Source organism: Pocillopora damicornis, chromosome 4, assembly GCF_964200805.1.
Source record: "Pocillopora damicornis chromosome 4, jaPocDami1.2, whole genome shotgun sequence".
Taxonomy (NCBI): Eukaryota; Metazoa; Cnidaria; class Anthozoa; order Scleractinia; family Pocilloporidae; genus Pocillopora; species Pocillopora damicornis.
Genome location: NC_142673.1, coordinates 9,338,297 through 9,358,612, shown reverse-complemented (window position 1 = coordinate 9,358,612; position 20,316 = coordinate 9,338,297). Strand labels below are relative to the sequence as shown.

The window sequence follows — 20,316 nt, the reverse complement described above, 5'->3', positions numbered from 1 at the left end:
GGATTCTTAGTCTTAATGCGAAGGCATGCTTCGTGTTGCAGACAACTTTTGTTTTACTTAGTATTCTTTTTCATTTCAAATACATTTCGTTCCAAATAGGACTAGCATCACTTCATAGATTTAAAAACAAATCTTTACCACGTAAATAAATGTGTTTAGATAATCGAGATAACCATTGAACCTCTTGTATCGCACCGGAAATAACGTGTCTTGTCTTTGCCCAACTCTGAGAGCGTGGAGCGGCAAAGACGCGAGATACGAGTCTCGCGTCTCGCGGCTTCTCCATGCACACAGGATACGCGTGACCTCACTATCTTTAAGAAAAATAAGAGACTGCTCGAAGTCTGTATTCCGTTCAACCATTTCATAAGAGTGACGCGAGTCTTTCAATGGAGTGAGAAAGTCACAAACCCATTCTTTACCTCACGAGCGTAACCACTGACCACTCACGAATTACAGTAGGCTTCTCCTTTGACGCGGAAATTGGAATCGTATCGAATATACAAAGTTATAGTGAGTTCCTTTAGATCTCCCGAACTTGTATCGCGTTGGAAACAATTACAAGAACAGGAAGAAGTCGTTCATTAGTGAGACGTTCATTATGTCTCAGGACTGCTTTTTGAATAGCAAAGATGGAAAAAACTATGGTTCATCGTGTGGCTTAAGTGGTTTGGTACGACTGTCTGAATGCAATGACGAAGTAAAACATCATTTGATAAACTGCCACCTGTCTAAAGAGGTTTTTAAGTGAAAATGAGCTAATCTTGGCAAGGATTGGCCTATTTCACCTCGCTCAGGAGGATAAACAAAAAAATGTGGATTTGCTATAGGCATCGCCACACTCTGGAGAAGTTTTGGAGAAGTACAAAGGTAACATGTCAGTATCCTGATCATGATGGTGTCAGGAAGCGTATCCAAGGCAGAGATGTAATTACCTCGCATATGTCTCAGGGCATTCAAAAGCTGTTTGGAGTTATTATTCCAGTTGAATCAGGTAGTCTTCAGTAACATTTTCTGTTATCTATTTTTGTCACGTGACATATCTGCTCGAAAAGAGAAGAAATTCTTTTTTAGATGAAGGGTACTTAAGTACACATCACGTTGAAAAAACATGGATCTATGTGCAAGTGCTTTTAATTACAGATGGAAATATTTACTATGTTGCGTGGTTGATAATCAATAATGTTTTTGTAGAAGATCAAATCACCTGACAACTCATGCGTACGGTTCACAATTATTTGCGGTCAGTTTTCCTCAGTTTTTATGATTCTCATTAACCAGTATGATTAAATTTGCAGACTAAAACACCCCTAATTTGATTAAGAATAATAAAAGTAAACAGTGCATGTCGGTTTTTAATTCCTGATGGATGCTACTGGGCTTTACTTTAATTGAGAAATTTGCAATCGCTCACCTCAGCTCTCTGTGTCCCATGCCGTAAGAAGCACAAGAAAAAAGTTGATGATAGTGAGTCTTGGCTGAGACAAGAAGAATCAGAGAAGAATCTACGGTCCCCAGAAACGCCACTTTTAAACACGAGACAACTAAGGTAAATTGAATTAAGTGTTATTTGTTTTATTTAAAAATATCGTTCAGATTATAAGATACGAGAAAAACTCTCCCCACCGATTTTTTTCTTACATTATTTTAATCAAAAGTTTCAATAATTATGAAGGCTTTCTTGTTGATCGTCTTAATAGTAACAGTTTCCAGGATCCAAGGGGAGCAAAAGAGAGAACAATTTTCTGTGTAGTTAAGTAAGGCGACATGCCGGCTTTATACTTCTTCCGGCGTGATAACGATAATGATGACAACAATGGGCAAAAAGCACCGTCCGCTAATGATGACGATTATCATAGTTATTAACAAATCTCAGTTATAATCCTGAAAAAAATCTCAGGGGGTTCTTTGAACCATCCACTTCATCTCGCCAGAAGTCAAAGTTGCCTACACTCATTCTAAGGTTTGTGCGATTTTACGACGAATTTTCAATTCCGGTGTGTTGCATGCGCGACTTTTGATAGAAAAAACCTACACACGCCATAACTTAAAAGAACGTGTCAGCGGAATGAATCAAATCTCTATCACTATGCATACATTATTGGGAACAGAAAAAATTACTTAGAGCAAACATTCTAATTATAAGTATAGTGTTCATTCCGTGCAATGGGGCATAAGTAAAAGGTTCTGGTGGAAAAGACACCTTATTTTATACCAATGATGACAAGCAAAAAGGTTATATGGGTAACCGATTAAAAATATATTGATAACTCTATTAATTAATACCAGTTCTAATTTAAAGGATAAAGTTATGAGAATAAAATAAAAGTCATCTGTACCACGAAGCATGCCTTCACTTTTTAGACTGATAGACCTAGAGCTTTCTGAGCATGTATTCGAATATCTTATGCCTCCGGTGGTTATATTGGAGGCAAATTTTACGAAAGACATACTTGAAAATGCAAATTGTAAAACAATTTTACAAGCAGAAATAAAAGTGATACTATTTCCCTGAGAAAAATTTCATCTCATAGCATTGAAATGAAATGCTTCTAATTTGCATCGAACATCAGGTAGGTGTTGTATAGAGCACCTTACATACAATCTTATTTCATCGGTGTAAGTGCTGGCGGGAAAGTACTTTCGGGGCTAGTTCCGTCGGAGTATTTTATCACAAAAATAGTGTCATGTATCCATGTGACTAACAACTATAAATATCTAGTTTCAACTCTTCAATTTTGTTTCGAAAAGATGAAGGAAACAGCAGCCGATTAAAGTTCGCTCTGTGACGCAGCAACACAATCTAGAGTTATTTTTAGTTTTAAAGAAAAAGGGGGGTAACGGCTGATCAAAGTCCGCTTTATAGTGAAACACGAGTATCTCGTTTCAAGCTCTTTTACAGAAGCAAATGTATAGTTTGTAGAAGCACGCCCTGTGATAGAAGCTACAAGAAACGACCAACCAAAAAAACTCTTCCCAAAGCTTAGGTAACCGAGTAGGAAAAAAGCATTCTTACTATTCTTTCACAACAAGCGAAAAGGAAAATGGTTCAAAAATGAGCGACAAAGCGTGAGTTGAAGGTTCCAAGAAATGCCTTAACAGGTAAAGGCATCAACCTACCTGCTTGGAGATTCCCTGCTATCGGGTCTGTTCTGCCTTCAGTGTCGATATCAGCCCAGGGAGCGAGTATCTGTATCACCAGCTCGGGTGCCTTCAAACAGGAAGACTTATGGTCCTATGACTGATCGATGACTATAGTTATGCAAAATGAAAACACTCTACGTTATGACGTAAGTACTTGTTTTGATTTCCTTTTCTGAGAAATAGAGTCCACTAAAATGCCACTTAAAATCACGGTTGGATGAATCAGAATTACTATTTCCTTTTCCTATGAAACATCTCCGGTTAATAGCAGTTTTTTCTTTCCTATGCCTCTGGTGGTTATGTCAAAGGCAAATGTTTACAAAAGAAAAATTTGCAGACGTAAAATTGTAAAACAACAAACAACAAAAGCAAAACATTTTCCCTGAGGAAAATTTCATTTTACTGCATTCAACTGAAAGGCCTCGAATTTATATTAAACATAGAAAGCTCTAGTATAGATCACCCTACTTGCGATCTTATTTCAGTCGGGTGTGTGTGTGTCGGGAAAGTGCTTGTAGCCCTAGTTCTATCGGAGTACTTTTTCACAAAAATTGTATCATGTATCTCTCTGACTCATTTAATTCTTCCGAGATATAACTCGAGTTTAATAAAAGTCGTTTACCAGCTGCTGCCATGCATGAGAAGGTTCGATGCTAATTCTATCAGAAAAGTGAAGGAAATAATCAACAATTTCTTACTGAAGTTTAAACAATCAAGAGGAAAATTCCATTTATTCCTGATTCAAATCTAAATAGTGACAGAAGCACTCTGAAAGAAGCGACAAAGTGACACGGATTCACCGATGGAAGGTCTCAACTCGGCTTTAATATGTAAATATAGTACTCTTACTTTCCAGAATATTCCTGCAGGTCAAGTAAACTTTGTTAGAAGGATCCTTCTCAGCTAAGATGATGGAGGCCAAGTGGCACATTTGAACAGAGTCCGCATTGTGAATATAAGTATCTAGTTTCAATTCAACAATTTTTTTTTTTTGAGGAGAAGAAGGAAACAACAACCGATCAAATTCCACTTTGTGACCTAGCAACACAATCTAGATTTATTTTTAGTTTCAAGGAAGTAGGGGAGTAACGGCTGATCAAAGTCCGCTTTATAGTGAAACACGAATATCTCGTTTCAAGCTCTTTTACCGGAAGCAAATGTACAATTTGTAGAAGCACGCCCTGTTATAGAAGCTACAAGAAACGACCAACCAAAAAAACTCTTCCCAAAGCTTAGGTAACCGAGTAGGAAAAAAGCATTCTTACTATTCTTTCACAACAAGCGAAAAGGAAAATGGTTCAAAAATGAGCGACAAAGCGTGAGTTGAAGGTTCAAAGAAATGCCTTAACAGGTAAAGGCATCAACCTACCTGCTTGGAGATTCTCTGCTATCGGGTCTGTTCTGCCTTCAGTGTCGAAATCAGCCCAGGGAGCGAGTATCTGTATCACCAGCTCGTGTGCCTTCAAACAGGAAGACTTATGGTCCTATGACTGATCGATGACTATAGTTATGCAAAATGAAAACACTCTACGTTATGACGTAGGTACTTGTTTTGATTTCCTTTACTGAGAAATAGAGGAACAACAACTGGCCAAACGAACTAAAGTATGCAGTTTGATTCTTTTTCTGGGAAATACAGGAACAAAAACTGGTCAAAGTCCTTATTCTCGCGAAATATCATGGGACATACAGGCCCAAATGTGTCCACTAAAATGCCACTTAAAATCACGGTTGGATGAATCAGAATTACTATTTCCTTTTCCTAAGAAACATCTCCGGTTAACGGCAGTTTTTTCTTTCCGATGCCTCCGGTGGTTATGTCAAAGGCAAATGTTTACAAAAGAAAAATTTGCAGACGTAAAATTGTAAAACAATTTTACAAGCAGAAATAAAAGCAAAACCTTTTCCCTGAGGAAAATTTCATTTTACTGCATTCAACTGAAAGGCCTCAAATTTATATTAAACATAGAAAGCTCTAGTATAGATCACCCCACTTGCAATCTTATTTCAGTCGGGTGTGTGCGTGTCGGGAAAGTGCTTGTAGCCCTAGTTCCATCGGAGTACCTTTTCACAAAAATTGTATCATGTATCTCTCTGACTCATTTAATTCTTCCGAGATATATCTCGAGTTTAATAAAAGTCGTTTACCAGCTGCTGCCATGCATGAGAAGGTTCGATGCTAATTCTATCAGAAAAGTGAAGGAAATAATCAACAATTTCTTACTGAAGTTTAAACAATCAAGAGGAAAATTCCGTTTATTCCTGATTCAAATCTAAATAGTGACAGAAGCACTCTGAAAGGAGCGACAAAGTGACACGAATTCACCGATGGAAGGTCTCAACTCGGCTTTAATATGTAAATATATTACTCTTACTTTCCAGAATATTCCTGCAGGTCAAGTAAACTTTGTTAAAAGGATCTTTCTTAGCTAAGATGATGGAGGCCAAGTGCCACATTTGAACAGAATCCGCATTGCGACTATAAGTATCTAGTTTTAATTCTACAATTTTTTTTTTGAGGAGAAGAAGGAAACAACAACCGATCAAATTCCGCTTTGTGACTTAGCAACACAATCTAGATTTGTTTAGTTTCAAGGAAGTAGGGGAGTAACGGCTGATCAAAGTCCGCTTTATAGTGATACACGAGTATTTAGTTTAGAGGCAAATTTTACGAAAGACATACTTGAAAATGCAAATTGTAAAACAATTTTACAAGCAGAAATAAAAGTGATACTATTTCCCTGAGAAAAATTTCATCTCATAGCATTGAAATGAAATGCTTCTAATTTGTATTGAACATCAGGTAGGTGTTGTATAGAGCACCTTACATACCATCTTATTTCATCGGTGTAAGTGCTGGCGGGAAAGTGCTTTCGGGGCTAGTTCCGTCGGAGTATTTTATCACAAAAATAGTGTCATGTATCTATGTGACTAACAACTATAAATATCTAGTTTCAACTCTTCAATTTTGTTTCGAAAAGATGAAGGAAACAGCAGCCGATTAAAGTCCGCTCTGTGACCGGCGGCGCAGCAACATAATCTAGAGTTATTTTTAGTTTTAAAGAAAAAGGGGGGTAACGGCTGATCAAAGTCCGCTTTATAGTGAAACACGAGTATCTCGTTTCAAGCTCTTTTACAGAAGCAAATGTATAGTTTGTAGAAGCACGCCCTGTGATAGAAACTACAAGAAACGACCAACCAAAAAAACTCTTCCCAAAGCTTAGGTAACCGAGTAGGAAAAAAGCATTCTTACTATTCTTTCACAACAAGCGAAAAGGAAAATGGTTCAAAAATGAGCGACAAAGCGTGAGTTGAAGGTTCCAAGAAATGCCTTAACAGGTAAAGGCATCAACCTACCTGCTTGGAGATTCCCTGCTATCGGGTCTGTTCTGCCTTCAGTATCGATATCAGCCCAGGGAGCGAGTATCTGTATCACCAGCTCGGGTGCCTTCAAACAGGAAGACTTATGGTCCTATGACTGATCGATGACTATAGTTATGCAAAGTGAAAAAACTCTACGTTATGACGTAAGTACTTGTTTTGATTTCCTCTTCTGAGAAATAGAGGAACAACAACTGGCCAAAGTCCGCTTTAAGATGAAACGAACTGAAGTATGCAGTTTTGATTTTTTTTCTGGAAAATACAGGAACAACAACTGGACAAAGTCCTTTTGATAATGCAACTCGAACTTCTCTGGTTTCCATTTCGTCTTCATCCAAAAATACGACTTATTTTCTCGCGAAATATCATGGGAACAGGTCTAAACGTGTTAACTAAAATGCCACGTAAAATCACAGTTGGATGAATTAGAGTTACTATTTTTATAAATATCTAGTTTCCATAACTATAAATATCTAGCTTAAATTCCTAGAATTTGTTTCAAGGAGATGAAGAAAACAACAGCTGATCAAAGTCCGCTTTGTGACGCACAAAGATTTATCTAGATTTATTCTTAGTTTCAAAGAAGCAGGAGGGTAACGGCTGATAAAAGTACGCTTTATATTGAAACACGACTACCTAGTTTTAAGCTTAATTAAAGGAACCAAATATACAAGGGCACATCCTTTGATAGAAGCTACAGGAAACGACCAACCAATAACCTCTTCCCAACGCTTATGTAACCGACTGGAAAATGACATTTCTTTCACGAAAAGCGAAAACGAAAATGGTTTAGAAATGAGCGACAAAGCGTGAACATTGTGTTATGCTGAAGGTTTAAAGAAAGATGTTATTTTTCATCCAGAACAAATCCCCATAAAGGTCATACCACTTATAAATAATCAATCATTAGCTGATGAAACATCCATTAAATACCTTGGAGTTTACAGAGATTCAAATATTAGTTGGAAGAGCCAAATTAACTAGATTGCCAAAAAGATCAAAAGAAGCATAGGTATTCTCTCTAGGATTCGTTATTTCCTAAACAGAAAAACGTTGCTAAGCCTGTATTATAACTTAATCAGGTAGAGGCAACCTGAGGCATATATAGCCCGGGGAATGCATACATACATATATTCGCAACTGATATACCATATACAATCCTGATATACAGTCAATTCCTTAGACATTAAAAAAAAAAAAAAGGTATACATTACTAACATGCAAACTTCACCAAGTCTGGATTAACAGAGATGGGCAACCGCTTACAAGGACATAACTACGGTTATACAGAGGCCAGAAAAAACCTGCCAGAAAAAAACCCTTTAGGGAAAAACATGACAGGAAATCTGGGTAGGAACCATGGCCCAAACTCAGAGCAGTTGGCAGCCCATCCTACGAGGCTTCACAGCTAAAGAAAATATGTTTTCAAACTAAAATAAATTTGTCATAAGCCAGAGGTGAACGGTTGGTTCTGAGGTCTAGATGGACATCACGTGCTATACTTTCCTTATATACCACTGCATCATTACCCATGATGCTCGGGCCTAAGGCCCAGGCCTTGTCGTATCTCGTGCCGACAAAATATCTATTTCTGCCTTATTCGCAGACTCATTCGTCAGAAATACCATATTTTGTCTCCATTACACAACAAATAACACAGTAGTGTACACCAAATAAGTTTATTTAGGGAAGCCTGCCGAGAACCAACCCGAGGCATATATAGACTGACAAAGAATTGGGCAAGACGCACGAGGCTAGGTGATATAATACCACCGAAAACACGAAAACGCCTTCAGAGCCCAAGAAAACGCGATACTTGGAGTCATTGTTCAAAATTATCGTCTACGTATGTGTCTTTGGCTTGTACCGATTTCCAAAAACCATGTCGTTGGAAAACTCTGTCGTTTACTCCATTACTTGCTATCGTAATGGCTCCCCCAGATCATTTAGAGAATGCAAACCCAACTTGGACGGTTCAACTCCGAGACTTTGCAGGTCCCAGCGAAAAGCCCCTCTAATTGTAGAGTAACTAATGGGCTTATCAGGGGCAACAAGCTTGCAAGAGCCCTTCCCTTTAGAAATAGGCTTGAAATAAAATCTTTGGAATCAGGGCGTATCTTAAACATAACTAAACACCTCTTAAGCAACTCAACGGGGCATACAGAACTAGACAATTATAAGATAATGACTTCGTCGCCTTTACGGAGCTGGGCATTCTTGCTTTTCAAAACCTTAATAATCATGAAGCCTTTTTTAAGGGAAATATCACTTCTTATTCTAGACACATCGTTAAACCATAACAGTCCCATTTGCTTTGGAAGAGAGCACAGTCGTCTTCAGCCGATCTTTCAGTCCCTCAAGCAAGTTGTCAAGCGGTCCGTCCCGGAATGCCCTAAATCCCGAATGAAAAATATCTAAACGAGAGATAAAATAAGGCAAAGTGAGGAGTACAATCCAACAAGAAATAACTAAAGAAATAGACAAATAAAAATAGAATAACCGGGAATAATCAAACTCCAACAGAAAATACATAGACAACTGGAATCTGCAAAGTGGACCACAAATGGGTCCCTTAATTTCAAACAATGCTGAATAAAAACGTGATACAAACTCGTGTCATAACGCAATACGCAATATTGACGAGCAATTCTATGATTTGATTCACTTCAAGCCTGAGTAAGTGCCAAACAACCCATAAGCTAAGTACAAAGGACTTAGAGCAATTACGCTGGGATTGACTGAAACAAAATCACATTTGCACCCAGAAGAGAAAACTTCCGCGGTGAATATAAAAGCCCGCCGGGCTAATTACAACGATCACAGTCTATACTGAACTTCGTACAGAAGCCTACGCCTACAAATGGGTCCCTTTAATTTCAAACAATGCTGAATAAATTCTTGACACAAACTCGTGTCATAATGCAATACGCAATATTGACGAGCAATTCTATGATTTAAGTCACTTCAAGCCTGAGTAAGTGCCAAACAACCCATAAGCTAAGTACAAAGGACTTAGAGCAATTACGCTGGGATTGACTGAAACAAAATCACATTTGCACCCAGAAGAGAAAACTTCCGCGGTGAATACAAAAAGCTCACCGGGGTAATTACAACGATCACAGTCTATACTGAACTTCGTACAGAAGCCTACGCAAGCACAGGGAGATCTGGGGCAGCGAAAATCAATTCGAAGGGCTATAGCATCAAAGTCCAGGGGTCTGGAACCGAAAAGCGAGTTTCGGGCTTTCCCTCTGATAAAGAGACCTGGGAACTTGGGTAAAAACACCCAGTCAATTACGAAACTGTTCCGTTGCACACCGTCTCTACAAAATAAAGTCCATAAGCAAGAGGACTTCCACAAGGGGAGGATAACCGCTCCTCTCGCCTTACACAATTCCATGTGCTTTACCACTCTAATTAATGGGCACACTGGAGGACAAATCCAATCATTATCGTGCCCCCAATCTTGGGAGAAGGCATCTACTACTACACAGCCAGTCTGAAAAAATCTCAGTGTTAAATCTTGGTACCTTAGCGTTATAGGAACAAGCAAATCTGTCAACGGTGTGGGACCCCCAAAATAGGTTAATTCTTTGAAAGATAGCTTCGTTGATGGTATAGTCATCATAATCGGTTAAATTGCTTATTGCATTAGCCTTAGCGTTAAGCTCCCAAGGGATCCACTTAACCTCAAGCATAGTTAGTTGAGGGGTCCCCTCAACTAACTATGCCTCAAGTGATATGTGAAACTCAAGACATATTTGGATAACTAGGAGGGCCAATTGGTGCATGTCAGCTACCCTACTAATGTTTTGAAGAATAGATTCGACGTTCTGGTTATCGGAATACCAAATAACCTTAACACCAGAAAGATGACTCGCGAAAGCTTCCAAGGCGAGGCAAACAGCTTTGAGTTCTCTCCATCATAGTTAGTTAGTATACTGCAAGTCCACGAAGGCTTGTTGTAGCAGCAATCATCCAACCCAAACTCTGTTATCAGAGAGAGAGAAGGCTGGTCTTCAATATGTGGGAGGTTATGTATTACATAATCTACACAAGCAGCATGCAAAAATATCAACAATTGAAAGCAATCATGCTATGGCAATCTTAAAAGCTGGAAAATTGGAGACAGGGTCTGATTCACAAAGACTGGTGTCAAGTTTGAGTCGTGGAGGTCTTTGGTCCATAACCAAGCCAGCAGAAAAGATTTTTATCAGAACAGAACATTAAAATTTTTACTTTTTGCTGTATAAAAGAATGTAAAAAACACTAACATATGCTGCTAAAAAATGTTCCTTTTCCTGTTTCTGTTGGGCATTTGTTGCAAATATAACTCCTACTTAAAGCACTTGAAGACTGTGCATATATGTACATGTATTGGTTGCTGTAAACTGGAAAGTCAACAGATACTCGCTTTGGTCTGAATAAAGCCCGGAAAGGGAAGGACTTTTTTGTTTGAAGTACCTCATTATGAGAAAATACAATCCCTGAGCAACCACTTTTCTAGCAATATTATTGCCCACTTGAAATATCACTCTTTTGGGTGGTTTTTTAAAGTAAAAAAGCATTCAAATTTGGAGTTTTACATACCCACTCTACCCTTGCTCTAAAATCAGTTGTCTGCAATGCCATTATGTCCAGTTTAATGTACATGTATTGAAACAGTCAAGCAATTTTTAATTTTTTTGTGCATGGAAGCTTGGTGTGTGTAACTTGATCCCATGCATGGCAGGCATCCCTTCTACCCCTAGTGTTCCCACTCTGGCATGACACTGTCCTCTGGATTCTGATGGTGTTGTTGTTATATCCAAATGTGCGGATATCTGGATTGTCACTTCGCCTTCCCAGTTTGCGCTGGTTCCCAAAATATTCCTCCACTGGGTCCTGGCAGAAACGCTCTGTGAGCACGAACTCCATCCCTTCATGAAGCAGGAATTTGGTTGCCTCAATTGCAGAATACACTGTTATCTGGAAGCCCTCGTAGGTCTGCCAGGAAAGGAACATACGGGATCTGGCATTCTTGCTGAAGTTTCCTGGCCTTTCCTCTGTGCTCTCCTTCCATTTCCTCAGATACTCCAAGAAATTCAGTAGAAACTTAAACCTGAAACCAAGTGGCAACCAAAAATGTTAGTAACACCAACTACTCTCAGCTGTCAACACTGACACTCGTATCTGTCGAAGTAACATTTAATACTATTGATTGTCATCTGCTGCTCATAAATTTACAATAACAATGACATTATTCACCTAAAGTGGATGTGCCTAGTGGTGGACATCTACCGAGCCACAAATGAGAATGGATAGCAATCTGGGCACACACAAAAATCTATGCTATCCACTGTTTTAGTATATACCAATGAAATAATGATAACCTCACTGGAAAAAATTTTCATAGAAATAAGTATACAGCAATAGAATTATGGAAAAAAAAATTAAACAAATTTTGTGTTGTGCTAAAACTTTTCACAAAGAGAAGCAAAGTAGAGATGACTAAAACAACTACATGTTGTTCCATTCAGGTGTTAAAAAAACAGTAATACCTTTCATCTTGATCAGATCGGTAAGGGGCTACGAATGGCTTGCGCTTCCTCTGATATTCTGTGGTACTCCGAACATTCAGACAATCAAAAAAGCCATCAACCATTTCACAGAGTTTTGCAGTTGCTGCTGACTCTGGTGGCCCAAATTCCTTTAACACTGCAGCCACAGATGCACTAAGGACTTGAGCTGCTAGGTTAACTCGCATAACAGAGTATGCATTTAAGTTGACATGTTCAAATGACAACTTAGGCAACAGTTTCAAACCATTGTCCAAATCTTGATAGAAAATTTGTGTAATGTGCTGCCACAATAGAGAGAGACCATTGTTCCACATGTATCTTGTGGACTTTCCAGAGCCTGAATGCATCAGACAGTTCCTTGTTGTCTTGACCAGGTGTGGGGCATCCGAGAAGAAATATATATAACGATGGGGTGCAAACAAATTTGTTGTACGATAACAAACATCCTTATCTGATTGCCCATCAAGTGACTTGTGAAGCCGATAAAATCTCCTGTTGGGTGAAGCACCATCAGATGTGGCAGCAATAACCCACAAGTTGCAAGAGGTCTCAAGGATACAGACAGCTTCCCAAAACAATGGCAACAACTGAGCAGCAGTAGCACCTGTAGTGGCAAAGTGAGCCAAGCCAAATTTAAGCTCTGTACAAATTCCGCGTACAAGGAAAGCAAGGGCATGCGTAGCAACATCATCAACCTTCTCAAGAACTCCAAAGTTCAAGTTTGGGTCTCCAAGATCGGTAAAGCCAATCAGTTCACCAGTTGTCTTGTCAAGTACAAGGTTTGCCATAACTTTCATTTCGTCAAACAGGAGAACAACATATCGTTGTACATCAAAATAGCAGTCAGTCTCAGTCCTGAGTTGCTCAATCACTTCCTCTTGAAAGCCCCGTTGTGGTTTTATAGCGTTTCGGTAGTCCTTCAAACGTCGCTGACTTGGAAGAACCAAAACCTTGCTTTTTCGAAGTTCCTCATAGCATGAAGGTGACTTTACCGCAAGGGACAAGCAGAAGCGAATCACCATTGGGTGATAACGTACACCAGTGCAGCTACTTGAAAACAATTTCTTTTGCTGTTGCCAGAAAAGATTCATAAAGGGAGTTATTTCATTGTCCGCTGAATCAAATAGTTTAACGAAGTCATTGCTCAGTTCATGGTCTACTTCAATGCTTGATTTCTGTAATTCATTGCGCATTTCATTGAGCTCTCTTTCAAGTTCATAACATCGCAGCCTTTGCTGTCGCAGAGTCAGTTTGATCCTCTCTGGATCAGTCTTTGATATAGGAGCATTGACATGAGCGGGTGTTAACTGATGCTTGTCTTTTGCCTTCTTCGCTTTTTCAGAACACTTTTGGTACTCCACGCATGCACTGCACACCTTTTCAAGTTTTCCACATATAATCAAACAGTCCTTTACTCTCCAGTAACCTTTGTGTGGAAACTGTTCGTCTTCCTCTAACCCCTCACTCATGGGAACAACATGATGAAACAGTGTGCTTGTCATCTCTAGTGTGTCAACTCCACAACACAAACTGTAGTTCTCCCCCAACAGTTCAGCAAGACTATGTATGGATATATTCCTGACTGTACGCCGATAATCAAGGTACACAGGATGATCCTCCGGAAAATAACAGCCATAAACTCTTACTGTAATTGCTAGACTATCATCCACAACGATTTCAAACTTCGGAAGCACATATGGAATCTCTACCTGTTTTAAGACAACTCTGTCAGAAAATGTTCCAATGTTCCAGTTTTGAAGGCTCTTTAGCTTAGTCAAGCGCTGACAAAACTCCGTGAAAGTCTTGTAATGAACTTGCGGCTTCTTGATCAGATCCCGGACAATGGTTCGCTCAGGTCTTTGCTCGGGTTTTGGAGTCTCGTGAGTTTTTTTCGGCATGTTCAACTTGGGAAGAGCACCAAACCGAGCCTTCTTCTTAGTCATTTTCTCTGAATGAACTATAAACAAAATAAAAAAATTACACGCCAAGTTTTAACGGCGATACAATGGATGGAAAAACCCCATATACAGTCAATGTCTAGTAAAAATCGCCTGAATTGCACCACTAACACGACTACACAGAATATACAGGACTGATATCTAAACACAAATCGACACCGTGACAGTCTACACTCGCTCGTACAAGTTCGAGCTACTTACATATTTCAACGTCCTCAGGTTCGAAGTGTTTTTCGCAGGTAAAGATCCTGTCCTTCGCTACTAAGACTTTAAATGGAGCATCGCTTTCTCTTGTCTTTGTAATTTCGTTCAGCCACTCTTGTCTCCATTTCTTGTGAGCCTCGTCCTTTGGTGCAGGCAACTTCCAAATTCCAATGCCTTTCGTCCTTCTGCTGGTCCCACAGCCAAACACAGCGCAGTTGTCGCCGGGCATAATTTCCCCAGGATGCTATATTTCTAGTATCTGATTTCAACGAATTCTTCTTTCGCCCGAATATCAAACAATTTTGTTCTACAAACGGAATAACGCTACTCAATACGCCATCTTGCTTTGTGTGTGTGTGCACGGTCGTGAACACGTGATCACTCGAAAATCAGAACAAAGAGTTCCTCCTTTGAAGTTCGCCGGGTTTCCCAACCAGTCCCCTCAACTAACTATGTCTCCATGTAGAACTTTAGGCACGCACTACAGGAGACCAGTTCTGATAAAATACTAAATTTGATTCTTTTACGAAAGCACCACAAGCCGAATTGGGGGCATCTGAAAAGGTGACCCTGACCGGAAGGGACTGGACCGACGAACAAACCTTGCTATTGAAGAATACCAAGTTGTTCTTCCAGAAACTGATTTCTGAAAGAGAGTCGTCTGAGAGAAAAACTTCGCTTTCCCAAGAGCGCGCCGAATTCACGACCAAGAAAAGAAATCTAGTCATAATACGGGCGAAGGAACCCACACAGGGAGAGAGGGAAATTATTTGACCCGTTACAATGGCGACTCCCTTCACGGGCACTTTCCAGGGAGGTTGACAAGACAGTAGCTCAACAAGGCCAGCGTTTAACTTTTCAATACGTTTGTCGGTTGCTTGTATAGTCCCATCAATAGTGTCGAGAATCACACCCAACCAGGTGATAACTAGGAGAGACTAAAGGGACTTTTCCTCATTAGGAACAAATCCAGACTTGAGCAAATCTGAATGGACGACTAAACTGTTAACTTTAGCAGAAACAAAATTTGTTCCCCCTCCTAAACCATCGTCGAGGAAAATAGCTATCGGGATGCCCTGGCTACTCCACGATTTCTGTAATGGCTTAAAAATCGATGTGAAAACATACGGGGCTGAAGAAAACCCGAAAGGAAGCACAGAGGCTCTATGAGCTCTGAAAATTTTCAGAACTGAAAATATCTTGAAACCCCGTTCCCAAAATCCCAAGCAAAAGCGAGAAATTTTCTGTGGTCTGGGAAAATTTCAATGTGGTGATAACCAGACTGAAGGTCAAATTTAAACAAGTAATAATTACGATCAAAACAACTGCGTGACGACACCCAGATCTTCACATTTGAACTTCTGCTCGTATATTAACTGGTTGACATGTCGAAGATTCAAAACGAGCCTTTGCTTTCCCGAACTACGGGTAGAAACTGAAAGTGGGTTAATGATATCAGGCTTACAAGCAAGTTATGCAATTAGGACCAAGCGAAGTAAATCGCTGACAGCTTGCGAAACAGAAATCACTATTCTCACGAGCAGAAGTATTGTTTCTCTTAACAAAAAGTGTTGGAAGTTGGAGGAAGGGAATTTTGTAACCCTGCATAATAACATTTAGGACAAATTGCGAAACTTCCAAAGTACGTCAAAAATCCAGAAATTTTCTGAGCCCTCCACGCACAGAAGAATAGGTCAAATCAACTGCAAGAGAGCCTGAATCCGAAGGAATCTAACAGTAAAGAATCAGCACAAGCGGCAACGCTAGGATCCGAGTCAATGGCACTGCCTAATTCCGATTGCGAAGGTAAACTACTAGCTTCGATATTAACAAAGGAAAGAACTACACCTGAGGTGTAGCGGTCCTCTAGTCACTTTGTTTTCTTAAGAGACTCGTTGAATTTGAGGCGCTTGGTCTCCTTCATCTGACTTTCCGCCGATTCTTCGTTCGACCGTTTGATCTGAGAAACGGTCTGCTCCAAGAGGCCACTGAATTTGTCATAAGCCAGAGGTGAACGGTTGGTTCTGAGGCCTAGATGGACATCACGTGCTATACTTTCCCTCATATACCACTGCATCATTACCCATGATGCTCGGGCCTAAGGCCCAGGCCTTGTCGTATCTCGTGCCGACAAAATATCTATTTCTGCCTTATTCGCAGACTCATTCGTCAGAAATACCATATTTCGAGGAATCTTAGAAGAGAATATTGAAACTCCCTTCGCAAATCTTGTTAGAGGCCTAAGGCTTACGTAGGAGGCGACAGAAAGAAGAATCTGGACTTGATCTTCGTTAATCAAATTGATAAATTTCATCACAGCGTTGACGAGAGCACAGGGTCAGAGATTTAGACGATCTTTTTCTTACACAATGAAACTCAATTCCGGATGACTGTAGACTTCGCTGAATTCACCCATTGTTCATGGCTAATAATTTTCACTCTATTAAAGACTTACTTATCATTTCTTATTTTCGGACTTCAGCATTTTGTTTTAAATAGAAGTAAGGTTTCAAGCGCGGAACTCGAAGCGGCAGACATGACAAGAACTTACGCTTAGCTTATTTGCATTGTCTCCGCTCTCATCAGCCAATCAGTGACAGTTCTTTCATCTTATATTGATTTTATCAGTATAACGGTTCGGTCAGAATGAACACCAACCGGGAGTGAGATTTCAATTGAAAATCTGAGGACGAAAACTCAAAATCGAACAACTTATTCTGATAAATCGAATTTTTATCATGTCTATTTTTTAGAGCTTAAGCACTAATCACGTAAATCTGGCTCACAACCAGTGACATTTTACGTGAAAAATTAATTGTTAAACTCTCCGAATTAAAGTTTTAGATTTGTCATCTCTGCCTGAAATATTGAGAAATATATTTTTTCTAAGGACACAGAAAAATGCACCCTGCATCGAAGCATTGAAACTGATGAGCCCATAGAAGGGAAAAAAAAGAAAACCTCAGTTCTTTATAGATTTTGATTTTGAAGCGTAAATATGATGCTTTTGTTTTGTGGTCTGCGATTCAAAATTCATTAAAACAATTTGTTTTTTGACAGTAACAATAAAGTTATTGAGATGGAAGAGACTCGCTGAAGAAGCGAAAACTTAATAAAGTTGCTTTAGTTTACAGCTGAGGTGGCAATTGTTGATACCTTTGATACCACATTTCCCCGAAAAAATTTCAGGTATCTTATTTCACACAATAACAAGACTCACTTTTGACTGCTGATGATTTTTCACCGATTCGAGATGAAAGATAAGCTTATCGGAAAACTGTCTTTACTCCATAAGCGTGATGTATTTTGAATTACGATAACACTGGACAAAATCAAGGAAGAGAATTTTCAAAGACAGATAGTTTGTCAGAATGAGGTGCGATGAATGCCTACATGGAAATTTATGAATTTTTAAGATTTTGTTCTGAAACTTAAATGTCTGACTCGAAAATAAAATTTTCAAAATAAAACAACAACAAAGCACAGCGGCAAACCCGTGATTGATTTATTTTGTTCAACAAAGAATTATTTTGTAAATGTTTGAAAGTTCACGTTCATCCCCTTTCAAATACATGTGTGTTATTTAATCATATTCCTCTTTAGGTTCTACTAGAAATACACCATTGCATTTCTATCAAAAGAAACAAACATGGATGTTATTGCTTTTCGCGAGATGGGGAGAAAATTCAAGCATTAATTATTGTCCTGCCCATTCGAAAAAGTTGTTTAATTATTAAAGTAAACATTCATCCTCAAATTGCGTAGAATGTTTTCTCAAATCTTTCATGTCTTTGGGGTATGAAAAGAAACGAAGATTGTAACTGCGTTTGAGAATCCTTTGAGAAATTGTGTCACTAAATCTGAAAACTTTTGTTATTGAAACGGAGCTTGAAAAGTTCGGATTTGTTAGTGGTTGAAGTAATCGTCGATACAAACCTAATAAATTATTAGTGTTTTCGTGTAAAGTGCACTCCACAAAATTTCACTCACCTATCTTTTGTTCACTGTTGCCCCAAGCTTCATCGTTTACCCCAAAGATGCTGAATACGTGTTCTTGAAAATCTTTAATGGTAAAATGTCCTTTGATCGCTGCTTGAAACAGATTTATGCCGGAAACACCGCAGACGCGCTAAACTTCAGCGAGTTCCTTCACATCGCAGTAAATTTGCGAGACAAAACACTGTTTTTCCCTTTCGAGAAGTTATAATTTGGTCAAAATTAACATATGAACTTGAAACCCTTGGGGATGCCTCCGGGATCATTTTGAACCAATAGGATTTCGCAGTGGCTCGCGCATGGCAGTTGAACTGGAATAATTGGTAGCGGGGTCCACTGATGTAATACGATTCATTCGGTTACGAGTATGGAAATTGAAAATTCTTGTCAATATATCGTTTGCGATGATCGATGAACTGAGTGGGGTGCAATTTTTATCTTTATGCTCTTCTGGGAAACTCATTCAATGCCCTAAAAAGTGAAAATCAATCGAAATAACTAACGAAGATGTTATTTTTACAGATACGCCAAACATATTGACAAGTTTTCACCCGGACACAGTTCAACTTAGTTAATCCTTTCAACCGAAAAAGGGCTCAAAGACTTGAGTTCGTCTATTCCTTGCAAAAGGATTAGGCCAATGTTGCTTTTTATTCCGCATTTCGGAATACCAGTTGTACTGCTAACAAACGTATCAAGCAAAGTGGTAATCAAATTCTCTCGACTATTGATAGGAAAGTGTTTGTCAGCTTAAAGGGAGAATTTCGAATCAAATCTTGAAAGTTTAAGCGATACGCAGTGTTAGAGTGTTAACGAACTAGGATAACGCGATAGGACAGTAGGGAACATGATTGGGTGCAAAGGCCACGTAAGGTATGTTACGTAACATATGCCCCTAAACGCAACTTGAAAAAGTCAAGTTGCATGCATGTTTGTCAGTTGTAGCTTTAGGATTTAGTAGTGAATATTAAAGTTTGGTCGGCCGTTTTAAATCCACGGTGAAGACTGGAAGCATTATGTCGAGCGCGTGGTAATGTTCTTCGAGGTTAACAATGTGCTGGAAGAAAAAAAAGTACCGACCATACTTACCTTGGTGGGTAATAAGATGTATGCGTTACTTGGAAGCATTGTATCTCTAAGAAGGCCGAAAGATTTGTCTTTTGCGGAAGTCGTGGATAATCTGGTTAAGCACCTGGATCCGAAGCCGATAGTCATAGCCGAGCGTTTCAAGTTCCATAAAGCGGAACAGCAAGAGTCAGAATCGATAAGAGAATCCTTGTTAGATTTAATAAGTTGGCTGAGACTTGCGAGTTTGGCAGTTGTCGCGAAAAGGCGATGCGGGATCAGTTCGTGTGCGGTTTAAAGGAGCGAACGATTCAACGCAAGTTACTCGCAGTCGTGGATTTGACTTTACAGACGGCTCTCGAAAAGGCGTGTGCTGCTGAATTGACCGAAAAGGAAACCACCGCATTGCATGGAGGAAGTGTCCAACAGACGAAAAAAGTGGCTGTTACGTTTCCCGAGTGCTTTCGATGTGGAAAAGTCAATTACTCTTCGGACACGTGTTTCTTTCGGAATTCCAAGTGCCATGGTTGCCAAAAGGTTGGTCATGTTGTGAAGAAGTGTCCTTAGAAAACGGAGAAAGGAAAGATTAAAGGAGTTGCTGCACATTTGAAGCTTAAAAAGAACGCAGTACCGAAGTTCTTTAAACCTAGACCAGTACCGTTTGCGTTAAAAGAGAAGATCGCTGGCGAGCCTTGACGGCTGGAAAAGATTGGTGTGCTGGAAAAAGTGGAGTTTTTTGGATTGGGCTATCCCCATTGTACCTTTGCTGAAACCTGATGGCAGTGTTCGCGTCTGTGGTGATTACAAGGTGATGATAGACCCTGTTTTGGAAGTATCGGAACACCCAATGCATACAGATGATGACACCTATCACCCAGTTACTGGAGGAGAGAAGGTTACTAAGTTGGATTTGTCTTCAGCGTACCAACAAGTGCTTTTAGAAGAGGAATCGAGGCAGTACGTAACAATCAATACCCACCTTAGCTTGTTTCGATACACCCACCTGC

The 20,316-nt window shown here is 39.5% G+C and overlaps 2 protein-coding genes across 9 annotated transcripts in view; both read right to left on the bottom strand.

Annotated features, from left to right (window-relative positions):
* Window positions 1-20,316, bottom strand: part of LOC113679262 (uncharacterized) — a 50,768-nt gene that overhangs the window by 14,485 nt on the left and 15,967 nt on the right. The window contains exon 1 of one of the 8 annotated variants that reach the window (XM_089205047.1): window positions 3,121-3,266. The exons of 6 other annotated variants lie outside the window; for them this stretch is intronic. The gene's annotated coding sequence lies outside the window, so the exon portion shown is untranslated. Of the gene's footprint in view, window positions 1-3,120; window positions 3,267-20,316 lie in introns of those variants that run through there. One more of the 8 variants, XM_089205049.1, reaches the window with a different exon arrangement.
* LOC149046742 (uncharacterized) lies at window positions 10,752-14,624 on the bottom strand. Its single transcript, XM_089202596.1, has 3 exons — window positions 14,246-14,624; window positions 12,066-14,043; window positions 10,752-11,626 (listed from the first exon to the last, which is right to left on the bottom strand). The coding sequence occupies exons 1-3, from the start codon at window positions 14,475-14,477 to the stop codon at window positions 11,191-11,193; spliced, it is 2,646 nt and encodes an 881-aa protein (XP_089058722.1). The 5' UTR covers window positions 14,478-14,624; the 3' UTR covers window positions 10,752-11,190.

Bases quoted from the DNA above. Each gene is read 5' to 3' on its own strand.
- LOC149046742 (XM_089202596.1), bottom strand. From the start codon at position 14,477: ATGCCCGGCGACAACTGCGCTGTGTTTGGCTGTGGGACCAGCAGAAGG. The intron at 14,044-14,245 runs GTAAGTAGCTCG...TTTTGTTTATAG, and splicing joins ACCTGAGGACGTTGAAATAT to TTCATTCAGAGAAAATGACT. The intron at 11,627-12,065 runs GTATTACTGTTT...ACTTGGTTTCAG, and splicing joins CGATCTGATCAAGATGAAAG to GTTTAAGTTTCTACTGAATT.